Below are 27,025 nucleotides of genomic sequence, written 5' to 3'. Positions count from 1 at the left end.
TTTTTGTTCCCACCCTCGCCACCAAGCAATCACAAATCTTTCTGTTGCTTTCAGTTTATCTTTTCTGGATATTTCATATAAATGGAGTCAGGGATTATGTGATTTTTTTTTCTTCTGGTCTGATTTCTTTCACCTAGCATGACTTTATATTTAGCATAATATTTTTGAGATTCATTCATGTTGTTCTCAGTAGTTTGTTCTTTTCGTTTTTAATTTTTTGCTGAATAGGATTACATTGTATGAATATACCATGTTTGGTTATATAGTCATCAGTTGGTGAACATTTCACTTGTTTCCACTTCTTGCCATTATTAGATGTGGTTTTAATTATGAAATATTTCAAATATAGAAAAAAGTATAATAGCAAGCATTTTTATGTTTACTGTGTGTCAGCCATTGTTGCAAGTGTGTTAGATACAGTGGTGTATCTAGTGTGTTGGACACCCAGAGAAGGTCAATTATGACACACACCCCTTTCTTTCTTCTTTTTTATTAAGTTTAATTTTTACAAGCAGTTTTAGGTTCAGAGCAAAACTGAGGGCAACTAACAGAGAGTTCCCATATACCCCTGCCCTCACACGTGCACAGCCTGCCCCACTATCAGCATCTCACATTCAGGGTGCATTTGTTACAACTGATGAACCTACCATTGTCACCCAAAGTCCATAGTTTACCTTAGATTTCTCTCGGTGATTTTATGAGTTTTGACAAGTGTATGACATGTATCTACCATCATAGTGTCATACAGAATAGTTTCGCTGCCCTAAAAATGCCCTTTGCTCCACCTCTTCTTCCCTCCCCTCTATCCCTGGCAACCACTGATGTTTCTGTCCCCAGTTTTATCTTTTCCAGAATGTCATATAGTTGGAATCATACAGAATGTAACCTTTTCAGATTGGCTTCTTTCACTTAGTAATATGCATTTAAGTTTCCTCCCTGTCTTTTCATGGCTATGCTCCAATAATTGACAAATCTGTTTACACTGTGTATGGAACATGAATACGCAAAGATGATCAGCTTGGCAGTCATTGACAAGTTTTCAGAATTTAAAGATCAAGAACAGAAACTGTATATTATTCATTTCTTTGCTAATCCAACATGTAGGGTAACAGTTTTTAAAAATACATTAATATAATTAAAAAGCATTAATCCATTAACTTTTTGTCTTGTAATATTGGTTTTATTTTTTCATTAAAAATTTTACTGACATCATTATTTAGATGAAGTTTGATAAAATAATATTTTCACTGTTTCTTTTCGGGCCACTATTATTAGTCATTCATTTCAGGACTCTTACTGAAAGTAAAAGCGAGGGATTGGTCAAGAGAATGAGACAAGCCACAGACTTGGAGCAAATATTTGCAAAATATTTTCTGATAAAATCTGATAAAAGGACTGCTATCCGAAATACACAAAGAACCCTTAAAATTGAACAATAAGAACACGAACACCCTGGGAATTCCCTGGCCATCCAACGGTTAGGACTCCGCGCTCTCATTGCGGAGTGCCCAGGTTCGATCCCTGGTCGGGGAACTAAAATACCACGAGCCGCGCCCTGCGGCCAAAAAGAAAGAAAGAAAAAAAAAAAGAACACGAACACCCGGACTAAAAAATGGACAAAAGAACTGCACAGATACCTCACCAAAGAAGATACCCAGATGGCAAATAGGCGTATGAGAAGATGCTCAATTTCATACGTCATTAGGGAATGGCAAATAAAAATCACAAGATAACACTACACTCATATTAGGACGGCTAAAACTCAACCTAGTCTTTATTCACTCTGAGCTAGTGAGTAATTTTTCATGGTAAAAATATGTCCTTTTGCACCCGATGAGTGAAGCCTGACTCCCAAAGGTACACGAAACACCTGAGGGGAGGGGGCGTGGCGCTTTCAGCCTTAGCGCTCGTGCGAGACTAAAAGCAGTTAGGGCTGCCCCTGGCGCCTGATTAAAATATCTAATTCCAGGTGTCGGGGATTCTTTTCCCCCGCATCCTACTAGTATATTAACTTTTATTTATGATAAATGTCAATACATTTTATTAATTTCTGAGAGTCCTCTCAGACTCATTTTAATTGGGCATGCATTCGTCCTGAGTTGCCTTTTGTCCCCAGCCCATTGTAAGCCCTCCATAAAGTTTGCAGCTTAGAATGATGATGTAACTTTTGCTAAAAATAACCCCCCCCCATCCCAAACCAAATCGTACCACCTCACAGGGGGCTTGGCGGAGAAGGAACTGAGGGTTTTGTTTTTGTTTTTGTTTTTCTCAGGCATTTCGGTAGCTGCCTATACCCTGGGGGCGGTGCCGCGTGTAGACCCGATGGACCCTGGCGAGGCGGCCATTTTGGAGTCTTCCCGAAGGAGCTTAAACCTGCGCTTCGAGCTGGTTCCCTGGCTGCCTTGCTTGGCAGGATGAATGTGATAGACCACTTGCGAGACATGGCGGCAGCGGGGCTGCACTCCAACGTGCGGCTCCTCAGCAGCTTGTTACTTACAATGAGTAATAACAACCCGTGAGTTGAGGCGGGGAGCGGCCTGGGGCTGACGAGAAAGCGGCGCCGGTTTGGGAACGGGGGCTGAGGGGACCTGGGGATTGGCGGGAAGGAGCGGCTGCGGGCCCCAGCTGAGGTTCCGAGGTCAGCGAGGGCCTCGTCGGGCGGAGCCGACTTAGGAACGAAGTTGAGTTCACTGGGTCCCCGCGTTGTGCCGGGCGCTGGGATGCGCTCCCTGCGCGGGATGCGGCGAGCGGCTGCTTCGAGAAACGGAAGGCGGGGGCTCTGAGGACCACCCTGGCGAGGGTTTCCCGAAAGTTGGGAGCAGAGGTTTTCCTGAGGAACTTGTCGCCGGGCATAGCGACTGTCACATCGCTGGGCTGACTCATCCCTTCCCAGCTCCTTCCCGAAGAACGTTTTCTCGCTCGCCGGGGCTCAAAGAAGCCCAGTCCCCTGGTTTTAGACCCTTGTCCTGCATTTGAGATTGATTTTTTTCCCTGGGTGTGTCAGTAGGGTTTACTTTGTCGTCCCTGCAAACACCTGAAAACGGGAGACTTCCTTGATGGGTGAGAGTGGCGCCTTTTTAAGGACTCGCAGTGCCCTTTTCACGTTTCCAAAGCTGCCGTTTATGGAGTCTTACTGCGGATGAAGCACAGGGCTATTTCCAGCCTTGAGTGAATGTCTGCCCTGTGCTTAAATTTCTCCCTTTTGGTTAAATTAAAATTCCTTCCCACGGCCTACAAGTCCAAACATCTCTCTCTCACTCTGTGCTCCAGCTTCCCTGGCTATTCTTTCTGTTACTTAAACACACCAAGCTCGTTCTCAACTCAGGGGTTTTGCATTTGCGGTTCTGCTTAGAGTCCTCGCCTCAGAGCTGCCTCCTCATTTAGGTTTCAGCTCAGATATCCCTCCTAGAGAACTTTTTAAAAAAAAAATTTTTATTTTTTTATACAGCAGATTCTTATTAGTTATCTATTTTATACTTATTAGTGTATATATGTCAATCCCAATCTCCCAATTCATCCTACACCCCGCCACTTTCCCCCCTTGGCGTCCATACGTTGGTTCTCTACTTCTGTGTCTCGCTTTCTGCCCTGCAAACCGGTTCATCTGTACCATTTTTCTAGGTTCCACATATATGCGTTAATATACGATATTTTTCTCTTTATGACTTATTTCACTCTGTATGACAGCCTCTCTCCTAGAGAACTCTTGTCTGGCCACCAGAATCGTCCCTTACCCTCACCATTCTATCCCTTTGCCCTGTTTTATATTCTACATCACTTTTTTTTTTTAACCAAGATATAATTGACATACTAGTCTCAGGTGTACAACATAATGATTCGATATTTGTCTGTATTGTGACGTGATCATCATTGTAAGTCTGGCTAACATCTGTCACCTCACATAGTTACAGAAAAATGTTTTTCCTGTGATGGGAACTTTTGAGATCTATGTTCTTCATCACGTAACACCTAATGAAATCAGCACAGTGCCTGTGTGCAGTAAGCACTCAAACGTTTATTGAAGGTGCTAAGGAAATACGTGCAACCTCGGGAAGGTGAAATACCGTGTTCAAGTTCACACATCTAGTAAGTGGAAGAGCCGTAATGTCTGGATTTTGGTCCTTCTGACTCTGAAGTCTCCATTCTGACCCACCACAGTCTACTGCGTCTAAATGGCATTGTAATCTTCTACTCAGGGTGGACCCATTTGCATTTGGCCTGCTCTGGAAGCTGTCTGGGCCACTTAAGGGCGTTGCAGCTGTTGCTACCTATTTCATTTCCATTAGTGCTTTTGGACCTCACTACGGGAGACCCGTCATTTTACCACCATCCACTTAGTGTTGACTGTGAGGAGCCCTGGTCTCTGTCGGCCTTCTTTGTTTATTCTGGAGCCTTTCACCTGGTTCTGAGTGATTTGTCAAAGCATACAGTGTCTACCATTGGGAATTTATGCACCAGTTAGTCATTATTCTTGGTTCTTGAAGATGTTACAGGGTAGTTAGAAGGAGTTTGGTCCTTTGATTAGATTTGGCCCGTTCTTCTTTATATTAGGCTAAACTGGCAGTTTCCTTCCTAGCTTCAGGAGGTGTTTAAATTCTGACCTTTATCATTTATATTTTAATATTTCTTAATTGCCAATGCACACCATAAAAAAAAATCAAACAGTACTGAAGGGTATGCAGATAAGTGTCTGCCCCTGAGTCTTGAACCTCACCCCACTATTTCCCTTCTCCAGAGGCAACAACTTAACAGTTTTTCATGTATCATTTCAGAGATAACTTACGCATGCATAAGTAGGCATGTATGTTACAACATATAAACATCTAAATCCTTTCTCTGAGTGTAGTATTTCTATCAAATCAACTATTTCACATCTTACTTCTCACTAAATATATAGAATCTCAGAGTTGGAAGAGATCTCAACTATCTGGACTGTACCTTTCAGTCCTTGACTTTCCTTTGTTACTTTATATCCAGTGTTTAGCCTCCCTGTCCTTTTTTTTTTTAATTATTTTTTTACTAAGATAAAATTTACATACCATCAGATTCACCCTTTTAAAGAACACATTTCTGTGTTTTTTGTTTTGTTTTGCGGTGCACGGGCTTCTTACTGTTGTGGCCTCTCCCGTTGCGGAGCACAGGCTCCAGACGCGCAGGCTCAGCGGCCATGGCTCACAGGCCCAGCCGCTCCGCGGCATTTGGGATCTTCCTGGACCGGGGCACGAACCTGTGTCCCCTGCATCGGCAGGCGGACTCTCAACCACTGCGCCACCAGGGAAGCCCCCATTTCTGTGGTTTTAAGTACATTCACAGAGTTGTACAACTGTCACCACTGTCTATTCCAAAGCATTTGCATTACCTCCAAAAGAAACCCCAAATGTATTAGTAGTCACTCATCAATTCCACTTGCCCCAGCCCCTGGCAATTACTAATCTATAGTACCTATTCTTGAGTATCCTTCATTTGCTGAGCAGTTGACCGTCTACAGTGTTCTTTGACTCTAACTGTTCTTTCATTTTACGTGGCTGTAGGTTTTCCCTGTCAATGAAAAAATGTAAACTCTAACTGGGGGAAGGATGGGATTGGAGATTAAAAATACGAGTTTCCCATTAAGATTGGTGGCCAGTCCTAGGCACTTATAACACTTGTGAGCAATATTCAAGGTTAAAGAAAAGGTTCTGAAATGCATTGGTTCCATTACGCTGTCCTTAAACCCCTGAGACTCAAGGAAGTAAAAATTCTTGTTAGTGAAGTTTACTTCTGTATGTAAAAAAAAAAAAAAAAAAACCTTTCATCAAATAAGGCTAATCCTCTCTCATTCTGTTCCACTCTGTCCCACTGGCTTATCCTAGTCTATTCCCATACTTAAGTATTTTAGTATTCCCATTTTCTTCAGTATTTGAAGAGTTTTAAGTACCCTCCAAACCTCTTTTTGTTCAGCACTTAGCTAAAAAGGATTCAGAGTGGTGAGTTTCTCTTTTCCAGGTTCTTTAACCCTTCTTTGGTAATATTTAGTAATATTAGTTAAGTCATGATTGCTCTCTTTTGTCTGTATTACCCTAAAAATTGATGTTAATATGAGAGTTATGGATATATATCAGACTCTTCAATTAAGAGGGCTTGGGTTACAGAAGGGGAGGAAAAGATACACAACTTTCAGGGGAGGGGAGGGGGTGCCAACCCTCCCCACAGTCAAACATCCATGTATACGTTATAGTTGGCCCTTGATACGTGTCTTTCCTCCATACCTGCGGTTCTGCTTACACGGATCCAACCAAGGGCGGTGGTGTACTGTAGTGTGTGCTATTAAAGGAAGTCTGTACATATAGGTGGGCTCTTGTGAGTCAAACCTGGTTTGTTCAAGTGTCAACTGTAGTACATTTCTCTTCCTGTATCTCTATTACTGAATTTGATTTGGATGTATCATTGGTTTTATAGTAAAGAGAACAATTTAAGGCAATTTCCTACATGTGTTGACCATATTGACATGACGTATGACTCTTGCCTCTTTTTTGGGGGACTAGCACTTAAGGTAAATTTACTTTTTTGTAAACTGTCAACACAAGGTGTATTAGGCTTATATAGACACTAAGGAGAGCGTTCTTTCTAACATTTCAAAACAATCCATGTAGGGGGTATACTTTCTTTGTTTTCTAGTGAGTTATTCTCCCCATCTCAGAAGTACCAGCTTTTGGTGTATCATGCAGATTCTCTCTTCCACGATAAGGAATATCGGAATGCTGTGAGTAAGTATACTATGGCTTTACAGCAGAAGAAAGCCTTAAGTAAAACTTCAAAAGTGAGGCCTTCAACTGGAAATTCTGCATCCACTCCACAAAGCCAGGTAATTGGAGATAGATGTGTGATGTGTTTTTGGTTGGTTGGGTTGTTTTGGGAGCAAGAGACACTGAAGGAATTTGAAAGACTGCTGATTAGATGTAGAAGAAGTAAAATAAGTAATTTTATTTTATTTTATTTTATTTATTTATTTATTTTTGAAGTACGCGGGCCTCTCACTGTTGCGGCTTCTCCCGTTGCGGAGCACAGGCTCCGGACGCGCAGGCTCAGCGGCCATGGCTCACGGGCCCAGCCGCTCCATGGCATGTGGGATCTTCCCGGACCGGGGCATGAACCCGTGTCCCCTGCATCGGCAGGCGGACTCCCAACCACTGTGCCGCCAGGGAAGCCCAAAATAAGTAATTTTAAAGGGGAGCTGACTGGAGAAAGAGATGAAAAACCACTTAGATGCAATAATGCATCCAACCAAGCACTAAGGGCTAGAAGCAAAGTTCACTCTATGGATGAATCTAAAAATAGAATCAAAATTTAATTAGTTTAAAAGTTAAATAGAATTATCTAGGCTCTAACCAAAGCCATTCATTGTTCCTTCCTTTTATTTTATTATTTATTTATTTATTGGCCGCACCACATGGCATGTGGGATCTTAGTTTCCCAACCAGGGATTGAACCTGCGCCCCTGTGTTAGAAGCGTGGAGTCTTAACCACTGGACCACCAGGAAAGTCCCTGTTCCTCCCTTTTATACAAACAACTCAAAATCTAAAGTGTTTTTAATAATTTTAATGAAAGTACACTCTTAAAATGTAACTCAGTTTTTAGGATAGTGAGCACTTGGGGAAATTTATATAAAATAATCTTACGAATTCCTACTAGTTTTGGTTGCTTGATAATTAGTTAAATAAATGAAGGGTAAAAAATTATAATTTCACCATTCGACAGTCATCCCATTGCTAGAAATTAATCCTAATAGTAGATTGACAAAAGGTTTACAAGGGTATATAACTAAGGCTGCTTATTGTAGTATTGTTTATAATGGTAAGAAACTGGAAGCAAAAGTGTTTATCAGTAGGGTCTAGTTAAATTATAATATAGCCCTAGGATGGAATATGATGGAAATATTGAAGAAATGAAATCTAGAGGTGTATGTGCTGATGTGGAAAACACTGTGTATATTAGTAAAGAAAATAAGGTTTGACACAGTGTGTTCACTACTCTTTTTGTTTAAAGGGGATAGTTTATTTATTTTATTTTTATTTTTTGGCTACACCACAAGGCTTGCGGGACCAGGGATTGGACCCGGGCCCTCCCTGGCCCTGGGCAGTGAAAACACGGAGTTCTAACCACTGAACTGCCAGGGAATTCCCTAAAGGGGATAGTTTATAGTTATATAAGTATATCCTGATGTATGCCTAAAATATATATGGTTAATATACATGAAAAATTTTCTGTGTGCGTGAAGGAAATACATTTAATGGGAAGCTCTAGGGAGAGGGGAACTTTGACTTTTCAGTTTGAATCTGTCTTTAACTTTAAATTATACGTGCAACTTATATTTAAAAGGAATGTCAGTAGAATGAACTGGAAGTGAAATTATGAGTTGTGTTCTGTATTTTTCCACATTAAAAAAAGATACAAAGTAATATTGTTGCTTTTTTTTAAAAAGCCTGTACACCTTCCTCTTGTTTTCTTTCTTTTTATGTAGAACCTTTGTTTTTGGGTTTTTTTTAAACGAAGCTTTTTAAAAAAAATTTATTTAATTTTTATTTATTTTTGGCAGCGTTGGGTCTTCGTTGCTGCGCGTGGGCTCTCTCTAGTTGCAGTGAGCAGGGGCTACTCTTCGTTGCGGTGCGCGGGCTTCTCCTCGGGCTCCAGGTGCACGGGCATCAGCAGTTGTGGCTCGCGGGCTCTAGAGCGAAGGCTCAGTAGTTGTGACGCATGGGCTTAGTTGCTCCACGGCATGTGGGATCTTGCCGGATCAGGGTTCAAATCTGTGTCCCCTGCATTGGCAGGCGGATTCTTAACCACCGGGGCACCAGGGAAGCCCAGAACCTTTGTTCTTGTTATTAAAGAGCTGATTGCCAGGACTTCTGTTTTCTGACACTGAATGGAAGTCATGTGTATTATCCACACAGGATCATTCATAGAAGTAGTTAACTCCTTTTTTTATATTTATTTATTTATTTATTTATGGCTTTGTTGGGTCTTAGTTGCTGTGCGCAGGCTTTCTCTACTTGCGGTGGGTGGGGGCTACTCTTTGTTACGGTGAGCAGGCTTCTCATTGTGGTGGCTTCTCTTGTTGCAGAGCATGGGCCCAAGGCACACGGGCTTCAGTAGTTGTGGCTCGCAGGCTCAGTAGTTGTGGCACACGGGCTTAGTTGCTCTGCGGCATGTGGGATCTTCCTGGACCAGGGCTCGAACCCGTGTCCCCTGCATTGGCAGGCAGATTCTTAACCACCGCGCCACCAGGGAAGGCCAGTAGTTAACTGTTTTTGAGCGCTCTGTATGCTTAGCACCATGCTGAACCTTCCATGTGAATTAAATACATTTAATCTTTAAAGAGTCTTTTAAAAAATTGACATACGATTCACAACATAAAATTCATAATTCAGTGGGTTTTAGTTTATTCACAGAATTGTACAGCCATCAGTACTGTCTAATTCCAGAACATCTTCATCACCCTAGAAAAACCTTGTGCCCTTTATCTCCCCAGCCCCTGGGAATCACTAACCTTTCTGCCTCTGTGGATTTACCTATTCTGGACATTTTATATGAATGGAATTGTGCAATATGTGGCCTTTTGTGGCTGGCTTCTTTTACTTAGCATAATGGTTTCAAGGGTGATCCATGTTACAGCATGGAATAAAGAATCAGTTCTTTATTCCTTTTTATTGCAGAATACTATTCCATTGTATGAATATACCATATTTTAACTATTCATTAGTTGATGGGCATTTGGGTTGCTTCCACTTTTTTAAAAAATTAATTAAATTTTATTTGGTTGCGTTGGGTCTTTGTTGCCACACGTGGGCTTTCTCTAGTTGCGGTGAGCGGGGGCGACTCTTCGTTGCGGTACGTGGGCTTCTTGTTGCGGTGGCTTCTCTTGTTGCAGAGCCTGGGCTCTAGGCACATGGGCTCAGTAGTTGTGGCTCGTGGACTCTAGAGTGCAGGCTCAGTAGTTGTGGCGCACGGGCTTAGTTGCTCTGCAGCATGTGGAATCTCCCTGGACCAGGGCTCAAACCCACATCCCCAGCATTGACAGGTGGATTCTTAACCACTGCGCCACCAGGGAAGCCCTGTTTCCACTTTTTATCTATTATTAATGCTGCTATGAACATTTGTATGCAGGTTTTGTGTGGACATGTTTTCAGTTCTCTTGGCCGTATACATAAAAGCAGAATTGCTGGGACATATGGTAATTATGTTTAACGATTGGAAGAACTGCTATACTGTTGAAGTAATATTTTGAAGAGATGTTTTCATTTCCTCTTAAGTGTCTTCCATCTGAAATTGAAGTGAAGTACAAAATGGCTGAATGTTATACAATGCTAAAACAAGATAAAGATGCCATTGCTATTCTCGATGGGATCCCTTCAAGACAAAGAACTCCCAAAGTAAGTTGAATTAACAACTTGTTACATATTTTTCTCTTCCCCAGTCCTTACAATCCTCTTCTGCCATGTTTTCAGGGACTCCATCTGAACATTTTATCCTTGTCTCTAATCACCACTTTGTTGCCCTGTTCTCCCTGTTTAGAGAGATGGAGGAGTGACTTTCTTATGAGACCCTGAAAATTCAGCTAATGAAAGTGGTAGCTGGAGAATAATATTACATGTGTTTATTTTTTGGTGTTTCTTATTGTAGGAAATATGCTTTGCATTATACTTCCAGGTAGCAATAATACTTTTTAGAACCTCATTTTTTGCATTCTATAGGTGTACCCATTTGATAATGTGTATTCCTTTCATTTTCAGTGTTAAGACTACAAGATCCTTTTGTGCTTATTTGTGTGTAGGATAGTATTTGTGTTTGATTTGTTAACATATTATAGTGTATAGAACACCTTCAACTGAAATAAAAAATTCTGGTGTCTTGTCTGAGTTTAGGGCATTCAAGCTGTGTGCAGTGTGAACTTGGCACAAGTTAAAAATCTGGCTTTACTTTTTTTTTTTTTCCCTTACTGAGGATAATGATACTTTCTCTGGTAATAAGTTCATGTATGTGAGAATACTTTTTAAAAGTACTATTCTGTAAGGAGTATTAGATTGGGCATCTCTGATTACAGGTTTTTTTGAAGTCCAGTTTAGAAAAACAGTGAAAATCTTAGCTCTTAGGAGTAAATTCACATCAGTATTTAATATTCTTCATACTCTCACGTCACCTACCGTCCTCATTTCACTGAAAAACTGTCTGTGCAGTGTGTGCTTAACAATAAGGAATTTTATAGGTATGAAGTCTGTGTACATCTTCCTGCCCTTAAAAGAAAAGGAATCATCACCAGTAGGGACCTGGTGTATTTAGTGTTTTTTCACCCAGGTTGTTACTGAGTTTTAAAAGTAAATAGTCAGACTTTATGAGAACATGTTGAAGCATCTCCTCATGTTGAGAATTTATTTAATATTTTCTGAATTTTCAAAAGTAAGCTATTTCCTCAGTATATTTTATGGTGATAGGCTGTTATTAAAAACATTTGTAAGTATATTATAGATTAACTTGTCTCATAATAAGCTGGACGCTATATACTAAATTATGTTCTGGGGCTTCCCTGGTGGTGCAGTGGTTGAGAATCTGCCTGCTAATGCAGGGGACACGGGTTCGAGCCCTGGTCTGGGAGGATCCCACATGCCGCGGAGCAACTAGGCCCGCATGCCACAACTACTGAGCCTGCACGTCTGGAGCCTGTGCTCCACAACAAGAGAGGCCGCGATAGTGAGAGGCCCGCGCACCGCGATGAAGAGTGGCCCCCGCTTGCCACAACTAGAGAAAGCCCTCGCACAGAAACGAAGACCCAACACAGCCAAAAATAAATAAATTAATAAATTAATAAATTAATAAACTCCTACCCCAACATAAAAAAAAAAAAAAATTATGTTCTGGTACGCTATGAAAGTCTTACTCCAAGAATAATTTTTTTGTATATATAAAGAGTGTCTTCTTTTGGAAAGTGCTGTTTTGATTATAAACTTTGCATGGTACCTATTCCTTATCTTATTGGAAATGTACCATAATTTCTTCCTTGATGACTTGAGGGAGTTCAGGGACATTTTTTTAAATGAATAATGGCAAAGAAGCTGAGCTTTGTATCCAGCACTTTGGTGTTTACATCCATCATTTCAGGAGAGACCAGAGGAGTCCACATATGTTAGGAGTACATATCTTTCATTCTTCATTCTGTAGAGCTGTTGTAGCCAGGAGTAAGCAAAGATGCATGCCTCACACATAAACCTAGAATATTTACAGTTTTTCTTTCTTGTCCGTTAGGGAGTTAACTGGCTTCTCAGTCTGTGTAAAGGACAAGGAAGTGAGTCAAAATGAACGTCTGTTAATGTATGGTAAACACCGCCACACATTCTTTCACAATTTTAAAGGAAAATTCCAGTGTGAAATTATTATATCTTGGAAAATCTTCAACTTTTAAGAGAAGCATAACAACAAACAATTTCTCACTGTTTTTAGAACACGATGACTGCTTGTGTTTATAACTGGTAGAATGTGGCTTTAATGATGCCCCCAAGTAAGGATCTGTTTTAAAAAGAATTGACTTTCCTACTAGGTAGTACTCAAAACTCACTCTTTCAAAGTGTCAGGTAGTTTAAAGGGAATTTTAATATTTGTTGAGACAGATGGTCCGTCCGTCATAGTTTGCTAATAACAAGCAGTCAAGAAAAGATATTAAATTTAATTCTTTTATTTTTTTCAAGTATTGACACCAGTACTGGAGTTTTCCTTTAAGTACCTTCTTCTGCATTTCAACATAGCCTAAAATGGAAAATCTGAGGCCAAATAAAAAATAGTTTTGAGTCACTTTGCGCGTTAGGAGCTCGGGCCGTTGTGCTGTGCCATCTTCCCACCTGCGCCAGGTACCTGCCTGACTCAGTGGCCGCCGTGGCATCACATGAAGGCAAGCTTTTCGTCGGAGGGCTGAGTTTTGACACCAACGAGCAGTCACTGGAGCAGGTCTTCTCAAAATATGGACAGATCTCAGAAGTGGTGGTCGTGAAAGACAGGGAGACCCAGCGATTGAGGGGCTTTGGGTTTGTCACCTTTGAGAACATCGACGATGCCAAGGACGCCATGAGGGCCATGAACGGGAAGTCTGGGTGGGCGGCAGATCTGGGTCGACCAGGCTGGCAAGTCGTCTGATAACCGATCCCGCGGGTACCAAGGTGGCTCTGCCGGGGGCCAGGGCTTCTTCCGCGGGGGCCGAGGCCGGGGCCGTGGGTTCTCCAGAGGAGGAGGGGACCGCAGCTACAGGGGGAGCCGGTTCGAGTCCAGGAGTGGGGGCTATAGAGGCTCCAGAGACTACTACAGCAGCTGGAGTCAGGGTGGCAGCTGCGGTGACCAGAGCTCGGGCGGGTCCTACAGAGACAGCTGCGACAGTTATGCTACGCACAACGAGTAAAAATCCTTCCTGCTCGAGATCGTCCTTCCAATGGCCATATATTTAAAGATTTGGGGAGCTCCGCTGAATTATTAATGTGTAGTGATCACACCTCCTTGTACCCACTTTTGCAGTCTTACTGGTTCTGATCTTGTCAAACACAGCCTGACTGCTTCTGGCCCCCAGATGGCCTTGTTACTGCACTTCGCTTTTTAAGGAAGTACTGTCTGTTTTTAAGAGTCTTAAAAACGTTTTGAAGAGCACTTCCAGTTTTACTTTTACCATTTTACCGTGAGCCAAGAGTTTTTATTTAGAAAATCACTAGGGGTTGTGAGAATTTTGTTTTTTGTTTTTGGTTGTGTTGCTTTTTTTCTTTTTCTTTTCATTGAGGTCGGCCCCGTGAAGTTGGGTGCCCCGAGTCACTTCTCTTTGAGATTGAACAGACTGAATCTGCTCTTTGTCCGACGCTGAGCAGCTTGTAGCTTTTTTCCAACTCGGTGTCACGTTTCTGAGCGTAGAGTGGTAGAACCGTGCGGGTGGCAGCAGAGCACGCGGGCTGCCCTGGCCCGGGCGTCCACCTGTCCTGTGGGACCCACAGTAGACTTGCAGACGTCCCCGAGAGGTTCTTGAAAATGTGTATTTATATTGTCCTTTTTTGCTGGAAGACGTACACATATCCCGTCAATGTTGTATCTGAAGGGGTGAAGGAATTCTTATACGCAGTTTTCTTTGGCTTCATGAAGCCGATTAAAAGACCATCTGAATGAAAAAAAAATAGTTTTATTTCTAGTATCCATTATTTCATTGTTTGATTCAGTATGGATTAATGGCATACTAGATTTTTATATACTGCGAGTTCATAATTGGAACAGATGTTGATGTTCTTCATCTTCAGAGTAATTTTTAGTAAGTGTCTGGCATACCAAGGTACAGATAATTGAGGAGATTGGGGATTGGCTTTTTTTTTTCTTTTGTGCCCTCATGTTGACTGCTTCCTTAGGTTAATGATCTGGCAAACAATGTGTTCTATTTAATATCTGTTAATTTTAAATTGGAAAATTGTGTTTTTGTCTTTATACTGTTAAGAGTATTTATCCCTTCCCTGTAACTTCTATATTCTTTGGAACTTTTAGGTATTCTCAAATTTTCCCTGTTACATTTTTAGGAAGGGTTTTTCTTTTTCTTTTTTTAACTAGAGCTTTTCTGAGTTACATATTTGACTTGTGCTAAAAATGCATTCACTAGATTTAAATAGTGTAGCTGATCTCAGGATCATCATCACCTCTAGAGGTCAGTTAGAGTTTGATTTTTGTAGCATTACTTTGATCAGTCAGACAGTACCTATGGGTCAAAGCTTTAAGCATTAGAAAGGCTAGAGTCTAGCTGCTAGACCAATTGTCAGAGAGAAGCCAAGTATTTTACTTCTGTATCTGTCATTTCCTTTTTGGGGAAAATTCATCTGATCTTTTTTTTTTTTTTTTGCGGTACACGGGCCTCTCACTGTTGTGGCCTCTCCCGTTGCAGAGCACAGGCTCCGGACATGCAGGCTCAGTGGCCATGGCTCTCGGGCCTGGCCGCTCCGATGTGGGATCTTCCTGGACTGGGGCACGAACCTGCGTCCCCTGCATTGGCAGGCGGACTCTCAACCACTGCGCCACCAGGGAAGCCCATCTGGTCTTTTTTAATTAGCTGTGTTAAGAATTCCTCACTTTCTCATGCTGTGATATTAATTGCATTTAGAATATGTAAACTTAAAAAATAAAATATGTAAACAAGCATTTTTAGGGTAGTTCATCTTCTATCTTAAAAATCAAGGTAATTAGAATTCTGTAACATTTCTCAAATGAATGTTACTTCCATTTCCAGAGGCAGCATCTTTGGTCCAGATATTTTTGGACCTTTTGGCTGGGTAAGTGAGAGGAATGTGGGGGGAAATGGGAAGACATAGGAAAAGCAAAGTAGTAATTTCCTCTTTGGTTTGAAGAATGGGGTTGGGCTTTATTTCCATACGGCTTTGGGTAGATTTTCCAGTAAAAAGTAGAAGAGCTGATAATAAAAATCAGGACTTATTGATGGTGAGATTTTGTTTTTAAATATATACTTACCTTATTGTCCTTTCTTTTCATTACAGATAAACATGATGCTGGCAAACCTGTACAAGAAGGCTGGTCAGGAGCGACCTTCAGTCACCAGCTATAAGGAAGTGCTGAGGCAGTGCCCATTAGCCCTTGATGCCATTCTAGGTACAGGTCATTCTCTCCCTATTTTCATGGAGTGTTTACTCTCTAAGATAATCTTGGCTGTACATTAGAATAACTTTATTTTTTTTAAAGTTGCCCATGCCTCACCTCCAGAGAGTGAGTCAATAGGTTACTATTGCCGTGTATTCTTTCACTGATCAAGAAATACTGTAGTTCTCTCATATCCATCTTGCTTGGAATAGGGAAAGGGTTGCCTTATACCCTAGGGAAAGGGTAGCCTATTGCTTTTTGCATTGTAGAAGAAGGATGCTATGCCTCACCTTCTTTCTCCTACTTTCTGTTGGATTAGGTTTGCTGTCCCTTTCTGTAAAAGGTGCAGAGGTGGCATCAATGACGATGAATGTGATCCAGACCTTGCCTAACTTAGATTGGCTTTCTGTGTGGATCAAAGCGTATGCTTTTGTGCACATTGGTGACAACTCGAGAGCAATCAATACCATCTGGTGAGAGCCACAAAGTTAATTCAGTATTCTTGGGGCCCTTATATGGGGGTTTTATGTATATAAATTAGAAAAACAGAAAAATGGATGCTTATCTGTTGGTATTACAGCCAATTGTCCCTAGGCTTTGCTAGTCTGTTAATGTACTGAATGGTCCCGGATGTAATAGTCTGTGTTAAATGTAAATGGACCAAGTTTAGCTCTGTACTTGCAAAAGTAGTAACGCTTGCAAAACAGACAGCCTTAGTGTGTCATACTTGAACCAGAAAGAACATCTTTTTTGATGCCCCAGAAGTATAGATTATTGCAGCATCTGACCTGGGTTGCCTCAGGACTGGGATTTTTCTTTCTAGTCAGGTAAAGTCCAAGGACAACAGAGTGGGGTTTGTGTAAGGCAAAGTCATTTGGTTGAATAATAAGTAGCTGTCACTTTGAATGACATTACATTTAACACCGTATAGTATATGTTATCCTCTGAAAAACTGCAACCAGAAAGTTTCTAGGTAATGAGAGAGATTTCTGCTTTATTCTGTATATTTACTGTCCAATCTTGTATAACTTTAAGTTCAAAGCTCAGAATAAGAAAATCTAGTTACGCTTTTTTTTAGTCTTTCCTTGTGAAAAATCTTGTACATACATAAAGGAAAATAGTGCCCATATACCCATCACCCACATTCAACAACTAAGAGGATTTACAATAGATTTTAAGGTTCAATGTTTAATATCTTAAAGTTCACTAGAGAAAAAGTCCTTATTGAGAGATAACGTGGACCTACTGGGAAGCTTAGCAGATCTGTACTTCAGAGCTGGAGACAATAAGAACTCTGTCCTCAAGTTTGAACAGGCACAGATGTTGGATCCTTATCTGATAAAAGGTAAGTAATTCTTGGGGGAGGATGGAGGTGGCTGTAGAGGGGCAAATCAGAAGATAGAGAGAAGATGTAACATGATCTTCTGATATAGTTTTTTGTAAAAAATATTTTATAAAATTGATTGGAGTAGGCTTTTACCTTTTTTTTTTTTTTTTTTTCCAGGCCTTGACAATGTCTCTGACACTTGGGTAATTCCATTTTGAGCAGTTGTTTTTGCTTGAATTCAAGTGTCATCTCCCCACAGATCATTATTTGGCTTTTTTTCTTTGGGGAGGGATCATAGCCCTTCCTTATGATTTACAGATTTATGATGTGCCTGACTGAGAATTTGGATGGCATCCCCTGAACCGTATATCCCTTTAGGGAATTTAGCTTTACTGTGTCCTTAAATATAGTTAAAAAGGAGTAAGTGAACAGATACTAAGAAAGTGATCAGGTGGTTAAAGGAAGTAATTAGAAGTGAACAACAAAAAAACATTGATTTAAAAGAAGATTGCTGCTGAAGGAGGTAAGCCACAGGGACTTCCAAAGGATGGCTGTTGGGTGAGTGGCAGTGAGTGAAGGGTAATGTGTGCAGGAATAGTAGGAAATAAGGTTGGGTAGATAGGCTGAAGTCTGCTTGTAAAGGCCCAAAAAAGGTCATCAGAAAAACATGGCCTTGTGACAATATAAACAGTTTTGTAGACTCTGTTTTTTTTTTCTTTTGATAAATTTATTTATTTATTTTTGGTCACGTTGGGTCTTTGTTGCTGTTCACAGGCTTTCTCTAGTCGTGGCGAGTGGGGGCTACTCTTCGTTGTAATGCACGGGCTTCTCATTGCAGTGGCTTCTCTTGTGGAGCACGGGCTCTAGGCACGCAGGCTTCAGTAGTTGTGGCACACAGGCTTCAGTAGTTGTGGCACGCAGGCTCAATAGTTGTGGCGCATGGGCTTAGTTGCTCCGCGGCATGTGGGATCTTCCCGGACCAGGGCTCGAACCTGTGTCCCCTGCATTGGCAGGCGGATTCTTAACCACTGTACCACCAGGGAAGTCCCAGTTTTGTAGAGTCGACAGAGCAGGGAGGGGAACTTCACAAGCATGTAGATGGGGAAACAGATCCAGAAAGATGAATTTGTTTGCCCAAGGTCCCCTCCTGCCCATTGTTATTCTTCTTCGAATTGCCTGTGCCCATGATGAAAATGATGTTTTAGAAGTACTAGCCTGGCAGTAGTCAGCATCTTGGAGTTAGAAGCTCAGACCCGAGTCCAGGGGCCAGCAGGGAGAGTTGCAGTAATCTTGGTTTGAGAGGCATTTTCTTCGGAATCTGAAGGAATATTAAGGAATGGAGGGGAATGGTGGTAAGAGATGGGTGACAGCGAGCTTGGGGCCTTTTTTTAATAGAACATGAGGGAAAATAAGGGGGGGTGGGGGGTAGGGCTGGGGGAGGATCTTAAATGAACTAGACTCCAGAAGGAACTAGATGCTTTTTCTAGAATAGGCTAACTTTTTCTGAGACCGTCATATTAAGTGTGTACTCCTGACTGTGTCTAGACCTGTTGGAAGAGAGAACTTAATTTGATGCCTTTTTTGGGCCTTTTCTGGTTATGTGTTAGGATAGCTCTATTTTCATGCCACAGAATATAGGGACAAATAGTTCCTGAAAATAACAGGCTTTCAAATTGTGAGGTAGGTCCTTCTACTCTTTGTCTTTTTTTTTTTTTTTTTTTTTTTTTTACTTTTGGATGTGTTTTGTCTTTTTAATAGTCATTCTGTAGGAAACTGGGAATGCTGGTGGGAGGAGCTCATGATGGTGGAGAGGGCTCAGACCCTGCTGGAGCTGGGGCCTCAGTGTGGACTCTGATGAAGGTTACAGCTCCTTCAGAAAAGACCCCTGCTGCTTTAATGAGCCTCTTCCTCTGTAGGAATGGATGTATATGGCTACCTCCTGGCACGAGAAGGGCGGCTGGAGGATGTGGAGAACCTTGGCTGCCGCCTTTTCAATATTTCTGATCAACATGCAGAACCCTGGGTGGTCTCTGGGTATGTTTATGCATTCCCTTTTCTCCCCAGTTTTAGTAGATTCTTTAGGAAATTGTGGTTCCTCCTCAATAGAATATAGATTTGAAAGTTCTGGTTTAAGGGATAATCAGACTTGGATTCAAATCATGGTCTGCCTGTGACTTTGGATACATCATTTACTTCTCTGAGTCTGTTTTCTCATTTGGAAAATGAGGATAATACCCCTGCTTTATGGGGTAGGTGTTTACTGAGATAGTGAGTGCATCACGCTCAGCACTGCACCTGCACACGGGCAGCCATCAGTGAGCAGGCCAGGAACTGTACTGCTGTTACTAACCTGGCTTTACAAATTCTCTGAATGTCTCTGACCTAATAACATACCCAGATCGTCAGGTTCTTTTTTTTTTTTTTTAATTTTAGTATTATTTGGCTGTGTCGGGTCTTAGTTGCAGCTCATGGGCTCTTCGTTGCAGCTTGTGAGCTTCTCTAGTTGTGGCCTGTGGGCTCAGTAGTTGCGGTGCACGGGCTCTAGAGCGTGCGGGCTTAGTTGTCCCGAGGCACGTGGGATCTTAGTTCCCCAACCAGGGATCGAACCCATGTCCCCTGCATTGGAAGGCTGATTCTTAACCACTGGACCACCAGGGAGGTCCCCATCAGGTTCTTTTTTGTAATTTTTCCCTTCCGTATCAAGATTTCTCCCTTAAAAATAAATATTCAGTAGATTCTTGTTGTTCTGTTTTTTCACTAATATCTTAGGCTAAAGTTGTAAGGGGTTTGTAGTAAGGATCACGTAGAGGGCCTTTTCTTTGATTTTCCTTTTCGAAGAAGTTTCTTTATGGTCTTAGATAACTTTTGGTTGTTTTTTCCTCCAGGTGTCATAGCTTCTATAGCAAACGCTACTCCCGAGCCCTCTATTTAGGAGCCAAGGCCATTCAGCTGAACAGTAATAGTGTTCAAGCTTTGCTACTTAAGGGAGCAGCACTTAGAAACATGGGCAGAGTCCAAGAAGCAATAATCCACTTTCGGGAGGCTATACGTCTTGCACCTTGTCGCTTAGATTGTTATGAAGGTAAGATAAAAAATATAGATGAATGGTGTGGATCTGTAGGTGTGGTGACAGCACTCAGATGGAAGGTTTTGTTGGGCCAGCAGTTTCCAAAGTTTGTTGTACATTGGAGTCCTCTGGGGGAACTTTGAAAAATCCTGATGCTAGGTCACTCCAGTACTGTTTAAGTCAGAATATTTGCTCTTGGGATATAGGCATCAGTACTTTTTTAAGATCACAGGTAATGCCATTGTGCAGACATATTTGGGAACCACTGCATTAGGCATCATAAATTCATTTAGGGCTGGACTTCTCACTCCATACTTGCAATCCATTTTTCTCATTTTTGTTTCTGATTTTTGGTTAGGGTATAGTTGGGTGGGTTTTTTTGTCCTGTTTTGTTTCTCAAACGTGGCCTACTCATTAATGTGAGTTTCTCTGTGCTGGCACTGTGCTGGATTGCTTGGTATGTCTTTAGTCTTTTTTTTTTTCTTTTTTTTAGTATTTATTTATGTATTTGGCTGTGCCAGGTCTTAGTTGCTGGGTGCGGGATCTTTAGGTGCAGCATATGCGGGATCTAGTTCCCTGACCAGGGATCGAACCTGGGCCCCCTGCATTGGGAGCGCACAGTCTTAACCACTGGACCACCAGGGAAGTCCCTGTCTATTCTTTTTTACAGTTGTCTTACCTTGGGCCAGAAATATTATTCATAGGGTAACTCAGTATCCATATGACAGTGTTGGCTGTGGGAACTGGTCAGTTCATTGTGACCTCTAGAGGAGGCATGATCAGGGTCAAACTTTGTTATGTACTATTTTAAGTTCGTGTGAACTACCCCTAGGAGTTCAAAGCTGTGCTAGCTTCAGCAGCATTTGGTGACTCAGTCAGAGACGTTAAAATAGATCTTACAAGATGCAGTTCCTCCAAAGCATATTTTTATAAGAATTTAAAAAGAAACCCAGGAGTCTAGGAGTGATTTGCTCTTAATAGGAAGATGAGTTCAAATTTGAGAAATAAAATTTGGAAGTTGGCGTGAAGAACAAATCTGCTTAGATGGCCAGAGAACTATGCCTGTTGTGGATTTGTTCTTAAGAAACTGTAGCAAACCAGGCTTTTGGTTTCACATTAAATTCTTGATCCTGAAACTATAGCTTCCCTAGCCTCCCAGCTGCTTTTATCACGCTAACTCCTGTCTGCTGTGTGCCTGTTTCACAAGAGCCTAGGAATGCAGCTAACTGCATTACCACAGTGAGTGGTTGGACACAGGATAGTTAGAGTTGTTCTCCAGTTGGCCAGTGAGGCTTTATGGGATGCCTTCACTCAAGCTACAATTTGGAAATTTGGATCAGGGTGACTTGGTTATGCCTTCTGGTGGTTTTTGCAGCCGCCAACCAAGCTTTCTTTACTGGTGGGGGCCCTGGATCAGTGAAGTGCATTCTTCACATTTCCCTCTGAATTTCCAGTGGGGCTTTAGCAGGAAAGTAAAACTATTCAGTAGGTAGTTACAACCAACCACCATATTCTGAATCCACCATGTTGCCCTTAAGAGTTAGGTAATTTCTGGTTAAGTAACCATAGTGTGTGGTAGAATGTGCACATATGTTATAAATGCCACTAGGGTGGAGGAGTATACAGAGAAAATCTGCCAGGGAGTGTGTGGGTTTGGGGTTTAAGCTGTTTTTCTGTTTTGATGAGTGCTTTGGACTAAAAAGTACCTCCTCTGTTCTCTTTGATTTCTTGGCATGAACAGTTGAGAGTTGACTGTACTTGAAATGTCCCTGTGGAGCATCTTGCTGTGGGTATGGAAAGAGGCAGGGGCTGCCGATCTCAGTGTATTTGATCCATCTGATTAAGCCCTTTCCATCCAGTTTAGGGAAACCCCCAGCAAATGCTTCCTGAGATAACGTTTATATTTCAAATGAAAAGGTCTTCCTTTCTCCTGAGGTTGCTCCCTAGGTCTCTTAGTTTTTAGAGCTGGACATTCTCTGTGGACTGTAGGAGCCCTCCCCCTTAAATGTGGGACTAAAGGTGACTGAGCACAGCTGGAAATTAACAGTTTGTTAAGAGGCAGCAAAACCTTTGCTTTTGTTGGAAACCTCATCTTTCACAGTGTCAGTTAATGAGTAGTGTCACATTTGTTCCTCTGACATGCAGCTGGGCTGCCTACATGCTTTGGTTTACTTGTGCATGTTTGTTTCCTTCACTAACTGAAGGTGCCTTTGCGCTACGGGCTTTTTCCACGTCCGTCAAGTGCTCTGGGGAAGAGCGCCTCTTAGCTGTTCCATCAACATACCCTTCAGTCTGATCTCACCATCAGACTTTTCCCTTGGCCTGCCCTTTGTTTGAAACTTTGAAGGTTTGTAATTTGGAAGGCTGTCAGAATGGAAGCATGGCTTGGAATGGTAATGTAGTTGAACTTTGTGTTATATTTTTTCAGGTCTCATCGAATGTTACTTAGCCTCCAACAGTATTCGTGAAGCAATGGTAATGGCTAACAATGTTTACAAAACTCTAGGAGCAAACGCACAGACCCTTACCCTTTTAGCCACCGTTTGTCTTGAAGACCCAGTGACACAGGAGAAAGCCAAAACTTTATTAGATAAAGCCCTGACTCAAAGGCCGGACTACATTAAGGCTGTGGTGAAAAAAGCGGAACTGCTTAGTAAGTGTATCTTGTTTACTTCCCTGTTCATAGTTAATTGTGTAAAACCTGATCTCAGTTGGATTCCCTAGTCCCATTTGGTTACAGATGACCAAACAGGTGTGTGCTTTTGCAGTAGGTCTGAGCCCATATGAATTGGTTTATATTTAGCACAACCAAACGTAATTGGCTTAGACCTGCTTGGATTGGCAGTGAATGACTTCTGTGGAGTGGCTCAAACCAGGTGTACTTGGTTAGTACCTATTCGGCTCACTTTGTCCTGAACTAATTTGGGCCGAATATAACTGGTTTTAACCAACTTGAACTGTTTTGACCCATCTTGATTCTCTTATGACTTCCCTTTTACCCTTGTTTTTTTAAGTCCTGATTTATGATGAACTGAGTTTAGGGTAGTTTGGCAAATAAAATCCATTTTGGCTTTTTATATGAACTTTGGTCGTGAATAAGTTTTTAAAAATCAGAACTCAAACTGCAGCGTTCCTAATGGAATAAGAATTCAAGCGAGCTTCTTCTCACTTCCTGCCACACCACTGTTCTCTTGACATCTATAAATAGATGTTGGATTGTGATCATTGTTGTCGTTTTGTGTATATGACTTGCGATGGGAATATATTTCGAAATGTTGTGTAAGTAGGAAAATGAGGGTCTTTTTCTTTTCAGGCAGAGAACAGAAATATGAAGATGGAATTGCTTTGCTGCGGAACGCACTAGCTAATCAGAGTGACTGTGTCCTGCATCGGATCCTAGGAGATTTCCTTGTAGCTGTCAATGAGTATCAGGAAGCAATGGACCAGTATAGTATAGCACTAAGGTAGGCACTTAGCCTCCCATGGGGGGGAAGGTCATTGAGGGGTAGAGGAAGCAGGGAACAATGTAACAGGAGTTCTGGAAACACACACACTTTGTGCCCACGGTTGAAAACAGTAATAATAGTAATGGTAGAGTTGTTTGTAAATTTATGACTTCTAAAGTCTTTTCCTTAAGTGATATTAACAACATTAAAGAACTGTTTCACTCATAACCAGCCACACCACTATAACATCTGTTTTCATTTGTGTAGATCATCTTCCTGGCCTTGCCAACACATATACGTATTTTTATAGGGTTATACGTAGTATATATTTTATATTCTGCTTTTTCAATCAACGTATTGTAAGTACTTTCCCATGTTTCTACCTACTGTAGTAGTTAAGAACTTAAGCTCTGAAGAATACTACCTTTACCACCTGTTATCTTGGGCAAGTTACTAACAGATTTCCTTGTCTATATCTACCTTATTAGGTATTAAATGATTAAATGAGGATTAAATGATTATTTCATGTAAAGCTCTTAGCACTGTGCCTGGTATATAGTAAATACTAAATAAATAGTGGTATTCTTACTGCTTAATACAGAAGTGATTTCTTTGAGGGTCGTCTGTGTTTCTATAAAGTTATGGTGGAGGCCTGTCTTTAATCGAGTCTGATCACATCCATTTACTTGTTCAGCAGTTAAGCACCACTCATGTGCCTGGCATCTCAGTAAACACTGGGGATGCTGTGATTCCAGGAGGTCTCAGTCTCAGACATGCAGACTGATAGATACCATGTGCTAAGCGCTTTCAAAGCAGTCTCTAGAAGGAAAGGTGGGAGTGCAGAGGGTGGGGAGTGCTGGGTGTGGGTGAGAGCTGTATGGAAGGTTTCAGAGAATAGGAGATGTTACAGTCAAATCTACAGTTATATAAGTAGGAACAGGATTCCAACATGGGTTTCACTTGCTTTTTGGAAACCCAGAAGCAAATGTGAAAATAAAATATAGAGGCGGGATTTGCTAGAGATTGGACACCGGCTGGCCTCAGTGATGGTCACAAAGGCAAGAGGAGAGATTGCTTAGGAACCAAGTAAATAAATGTTCTGGACCCTCTGAACTTTGAGGGTTTTGGCATGCACAATACTCTTAGCTGCTACAGTCAAATGCCCAGGTTGGGTAGCTTTGGGTCCTGGGGTCTAACCTAGGAGTTGACAAATCTGTTCCATGGTAAGCATGATGATTTTGGTTGACTACTGAAGTGCTGATATGTTTAATTATATCATAAGAACATGGAACAATTTTACTCACAGAAAAATAAGTATTTTTTGTAAACTTGTAACTTAAAAACCCAATACTGTTAAATTATATTTGAATTTTTCTGTTAATGGTTGCTACTTTTTCATTTGTGTTATCTAGTATCTTCCTCTGGCAGAATGCTAGGGGTATTAAGTGTGAAAAGGTTTAAGAAATAAATGGAGAAAACTCAAATTGAGAATTCTAAAACTTAGGACAAGATGCCTTTTTTCACTTCTAGTGGTGGACTCCCTCGATCCTCCCTATGGAACTGGAGTTGTTTGGAGAGGCCAGGCATTAGCAGTTTCTCTGTGACTGGGTGGTCATTTCACTGCTGTGCCAGGGAGAGATGACGCATCAGCCAGCAAGAAGCAAGGCAGAGATTCAGGCCTCTCCTTTGTTTTGTTGTCCCCTAGTTTGGACCCCAATGACCAGAAGTCTCTAGAGGGGATGCAGAAGATGGAGAAGGAGGAGAGTCCCACGGATGCCACTCAGGAGGAGGATGTGGACGACATGGAAGGGAGTGGGGAAGAAGGGGACCTGGAGGGCAGCGACAGTGAGGCGGCCCAGTGGGCTGACCAGGAGCAGTGGTTCGGCATGCAGTGAGGCAGGCACAGCTCCGTGGCCACACTGGCCTGCCCCGCTCTGAGCACTTCCATGGACTGAAGGAACCCGTAGGAGCCCGCTCTCTGGGAGGACAATGATTCAGCATGTGATTGCAGCAGGGTCTCTGCCCCTTGCTCCCTATTTCTAGTAGTGACTTCATTTTTAAAACCTGAGCCCGACCAACCTTCCATATATCTCCATCCTCCTCTGCTTCAGTCAGGGAGGACCGAGTGAGCGCTCAGAGGCCCGTGGACGTGTCGGGGCTTCTGGGACAGAGTGCTTTTTATAGAACCAACTTCTAAATCTGAAAGCTCGAGGAATAGACAGTGTTTTGTCTGTAATGTTGCGGATGGGTTTAAAGGAGCGACCTGTTCCCCAGAGCAAGAGTGTCATCTCCCAGCAGCAGCGTGGACTGGCCCTTTCAGAGAGGGTTTCCTGTCCCAGAAATCATTATCCTGGGTTGTCCAAACTTCCCTAGTAACCTTGCTTCCTTCTGCAATGTTAGTAATGCCTTAAGCTGACAGTTGCTGTTTTGCAGAACAGTTTTCCTATTTGCTAATCTGGTAACTTGCCTATGAGCCTGGGCCAAATCTGAGAAACAAGTGTGACCTAGAGCATGAACAGAGGCGCAGTTGAGGTAATTAATAAAACTGTTTTTTGTACAGTAATGGTGTTGGGTTGGTCAGAATGGAAGCCCTTTATAGATTCTTTTTTTGGTCTCTTATTTACAGTGCATTGATTCAGCTCTAGAATTATTTGCCATAAACAGACTCCCTTTTTCCCAAAGTGCTGGGAGCTGGGAGGATTGGGAACCTCAGGTAATAATACTGAGCTGGTTCATCCATTCGCATTTTTGATCGGTAAATTCCTGGGGAGAGTCTTTGGCCAGATTTTAGATTGATTCTGCCTGTCTCTGTCAGGGGCTCTGAGGTCGGTGTCTGGTTTCAGCATTCTATTGTGGGGTCAGCAGGGGGCTCATTCCCTGGGCTCGGGTGCTGGGAGACTACCCACCCTCTCCCCCTTGTTTAATATGTGATGCTTTTGGAGGTGAAGGTAGTGGGGGGCGTCACAGCTAACCCCAAATTCTCATTAAAATAAAATTAATCAAAGGTGGTACAAAATGGGAATTTGACATAAATGGAAAGTTCTGTCTTAATGTGTAAAAACATAGAAGTGTACAATAGTTTAGGAGCTTAGAACATCTGGTAACTGCAATTTAAAGTGGGCAAAAGGTTACTGTTAAAGTATCTTTCAGTATGAGAACCAAAGCTTGGGCAGCATCATTTGATGGAGCAGTTTTTAAAGAGCCCAGCAGGCAGTTGGAGTCACTTCAGGTGAATGTGTGGCCCAGAGAAGACGCTGCTCATTGGTGCTCGCTGCAGGGTGCAGGCTCGCTGCAGGATGCAGGCTCATGTCCTTCCTCAGTTCGCCTCTGAGCATCCATGATCAGTTAGTGCTTTGGGAGAAAAGGTGAAATCTCTCCTCTGGGGAGGAAGCCCAGCCCCACCCTCCTGACCTTGTTTCTGCATGTCAGGCTCATCACCGTGAGCCCTGAGATTCTCTCAGGATCAGTCTGTGCCTTGGAACCCATACCTGTGCACCGCCTTTCATCAGCAGCCTCACGTTCCTCCCCTCTCATCTCTGCTGGGAGCCCCTGGATCA

At 42.1% G+C, this 27,025-nt stretch overlaps 1 protein-coding gene and 1 pseudogene across 3 annotated transcripts; both read left to right on the top strand.

The window, feature by feature from the left end:
* The first annotated feature begins 2,255 nt into the window (after positions 1-2,255).
* On the top strand, positions 2,256-26,027 carry ANAPC7 (anaphase promoting complex subunit 7). 2 transcript variants are annotated; one of them, XM_082640074.1, is made up of 11 exons: positions 2,256-2,515; positions 6,658-6,844; positions 10,291-10,410; positions 15,529-15,640; positions 15,948-16,101; positions 16,831-16,973; positions 18,872-18,989; positions 19,841-20,037; positions 22,451-22,675; positions 23,336-23,486; positions 25,174-26,027. In XM_082640074.1, the coding sequence occupies exons 1-11, from the start codon at positions 2,415-2,417 to the stop codon at positions 25,361-25,363; spliced, it is 1,698 nt and encodes a 565-aa protein (XP_082496200.1). In that variant the 5' UTR covers positions 2,256-2,414; the 3' UTR covers positions 25,364-26,027. The 2 variants fall into 2 exon arrangements, with proteins under 2 accessions (XP_082496200.1, XP_082496199.1); XM_082640073.1 differs by lacking the exons at positions 18,872-18,989; positions 19,841-20,037 and having other exon boundaries at positions 2,335-2,515.
* On the top strand, positions 12,521-13,716 carry LOC309815148 (cold-inducible RNA-binding protein-like; annotated as a pseudogene). The gene is made up of 2 exons: positions 12,521-12,530; positions 12,795-13,716. The product of its transcript is annotated as a cold-inducible RNA-binding protein-like (transcript).
* Positions 26,028-27,025: the final 998 nt, after the last annotated feature.

The sequence above is a fragment of the Mesoplodon mirus genome, assembly GCF_964341445.2.
Source record: "Mesoplodon mirus genome assembly, chromosome: 13".
NCBI lineage: Eukaryota > Metazoa > Chordata > Mammalia > Artiodactyla > Ziphiidae > Mesoplodon > Mesoplodon mirus.
Note: the sequence above shows the minus strand (reverse complement) of the source record. Positions and strands in the feature narration are given on the sequence as shown.

Coding starts and splice junctions, on each gene's coding strand:
- ANAPC7 (XM_082640074.1), top strand. CDS start 2,415: ATGAATGTGATAGACCACTTGCGAGACATGGCGGCAGCGGGGCTGCAC. Junction 6,845..10,290: donor CATCCACTCCACAAAGCCAG/GTAATTGGAGAT, acceptor TTTCCTCTTAAG/TGTCTTCCATCTGAAATTGA. Junction 10,411..15,528: donor CAAGACAAAGAACTCCCAAA/GTAAGTTGAATT, acceptor TTTTCATTACAG/ATAAACATGATGCTGGCAAA.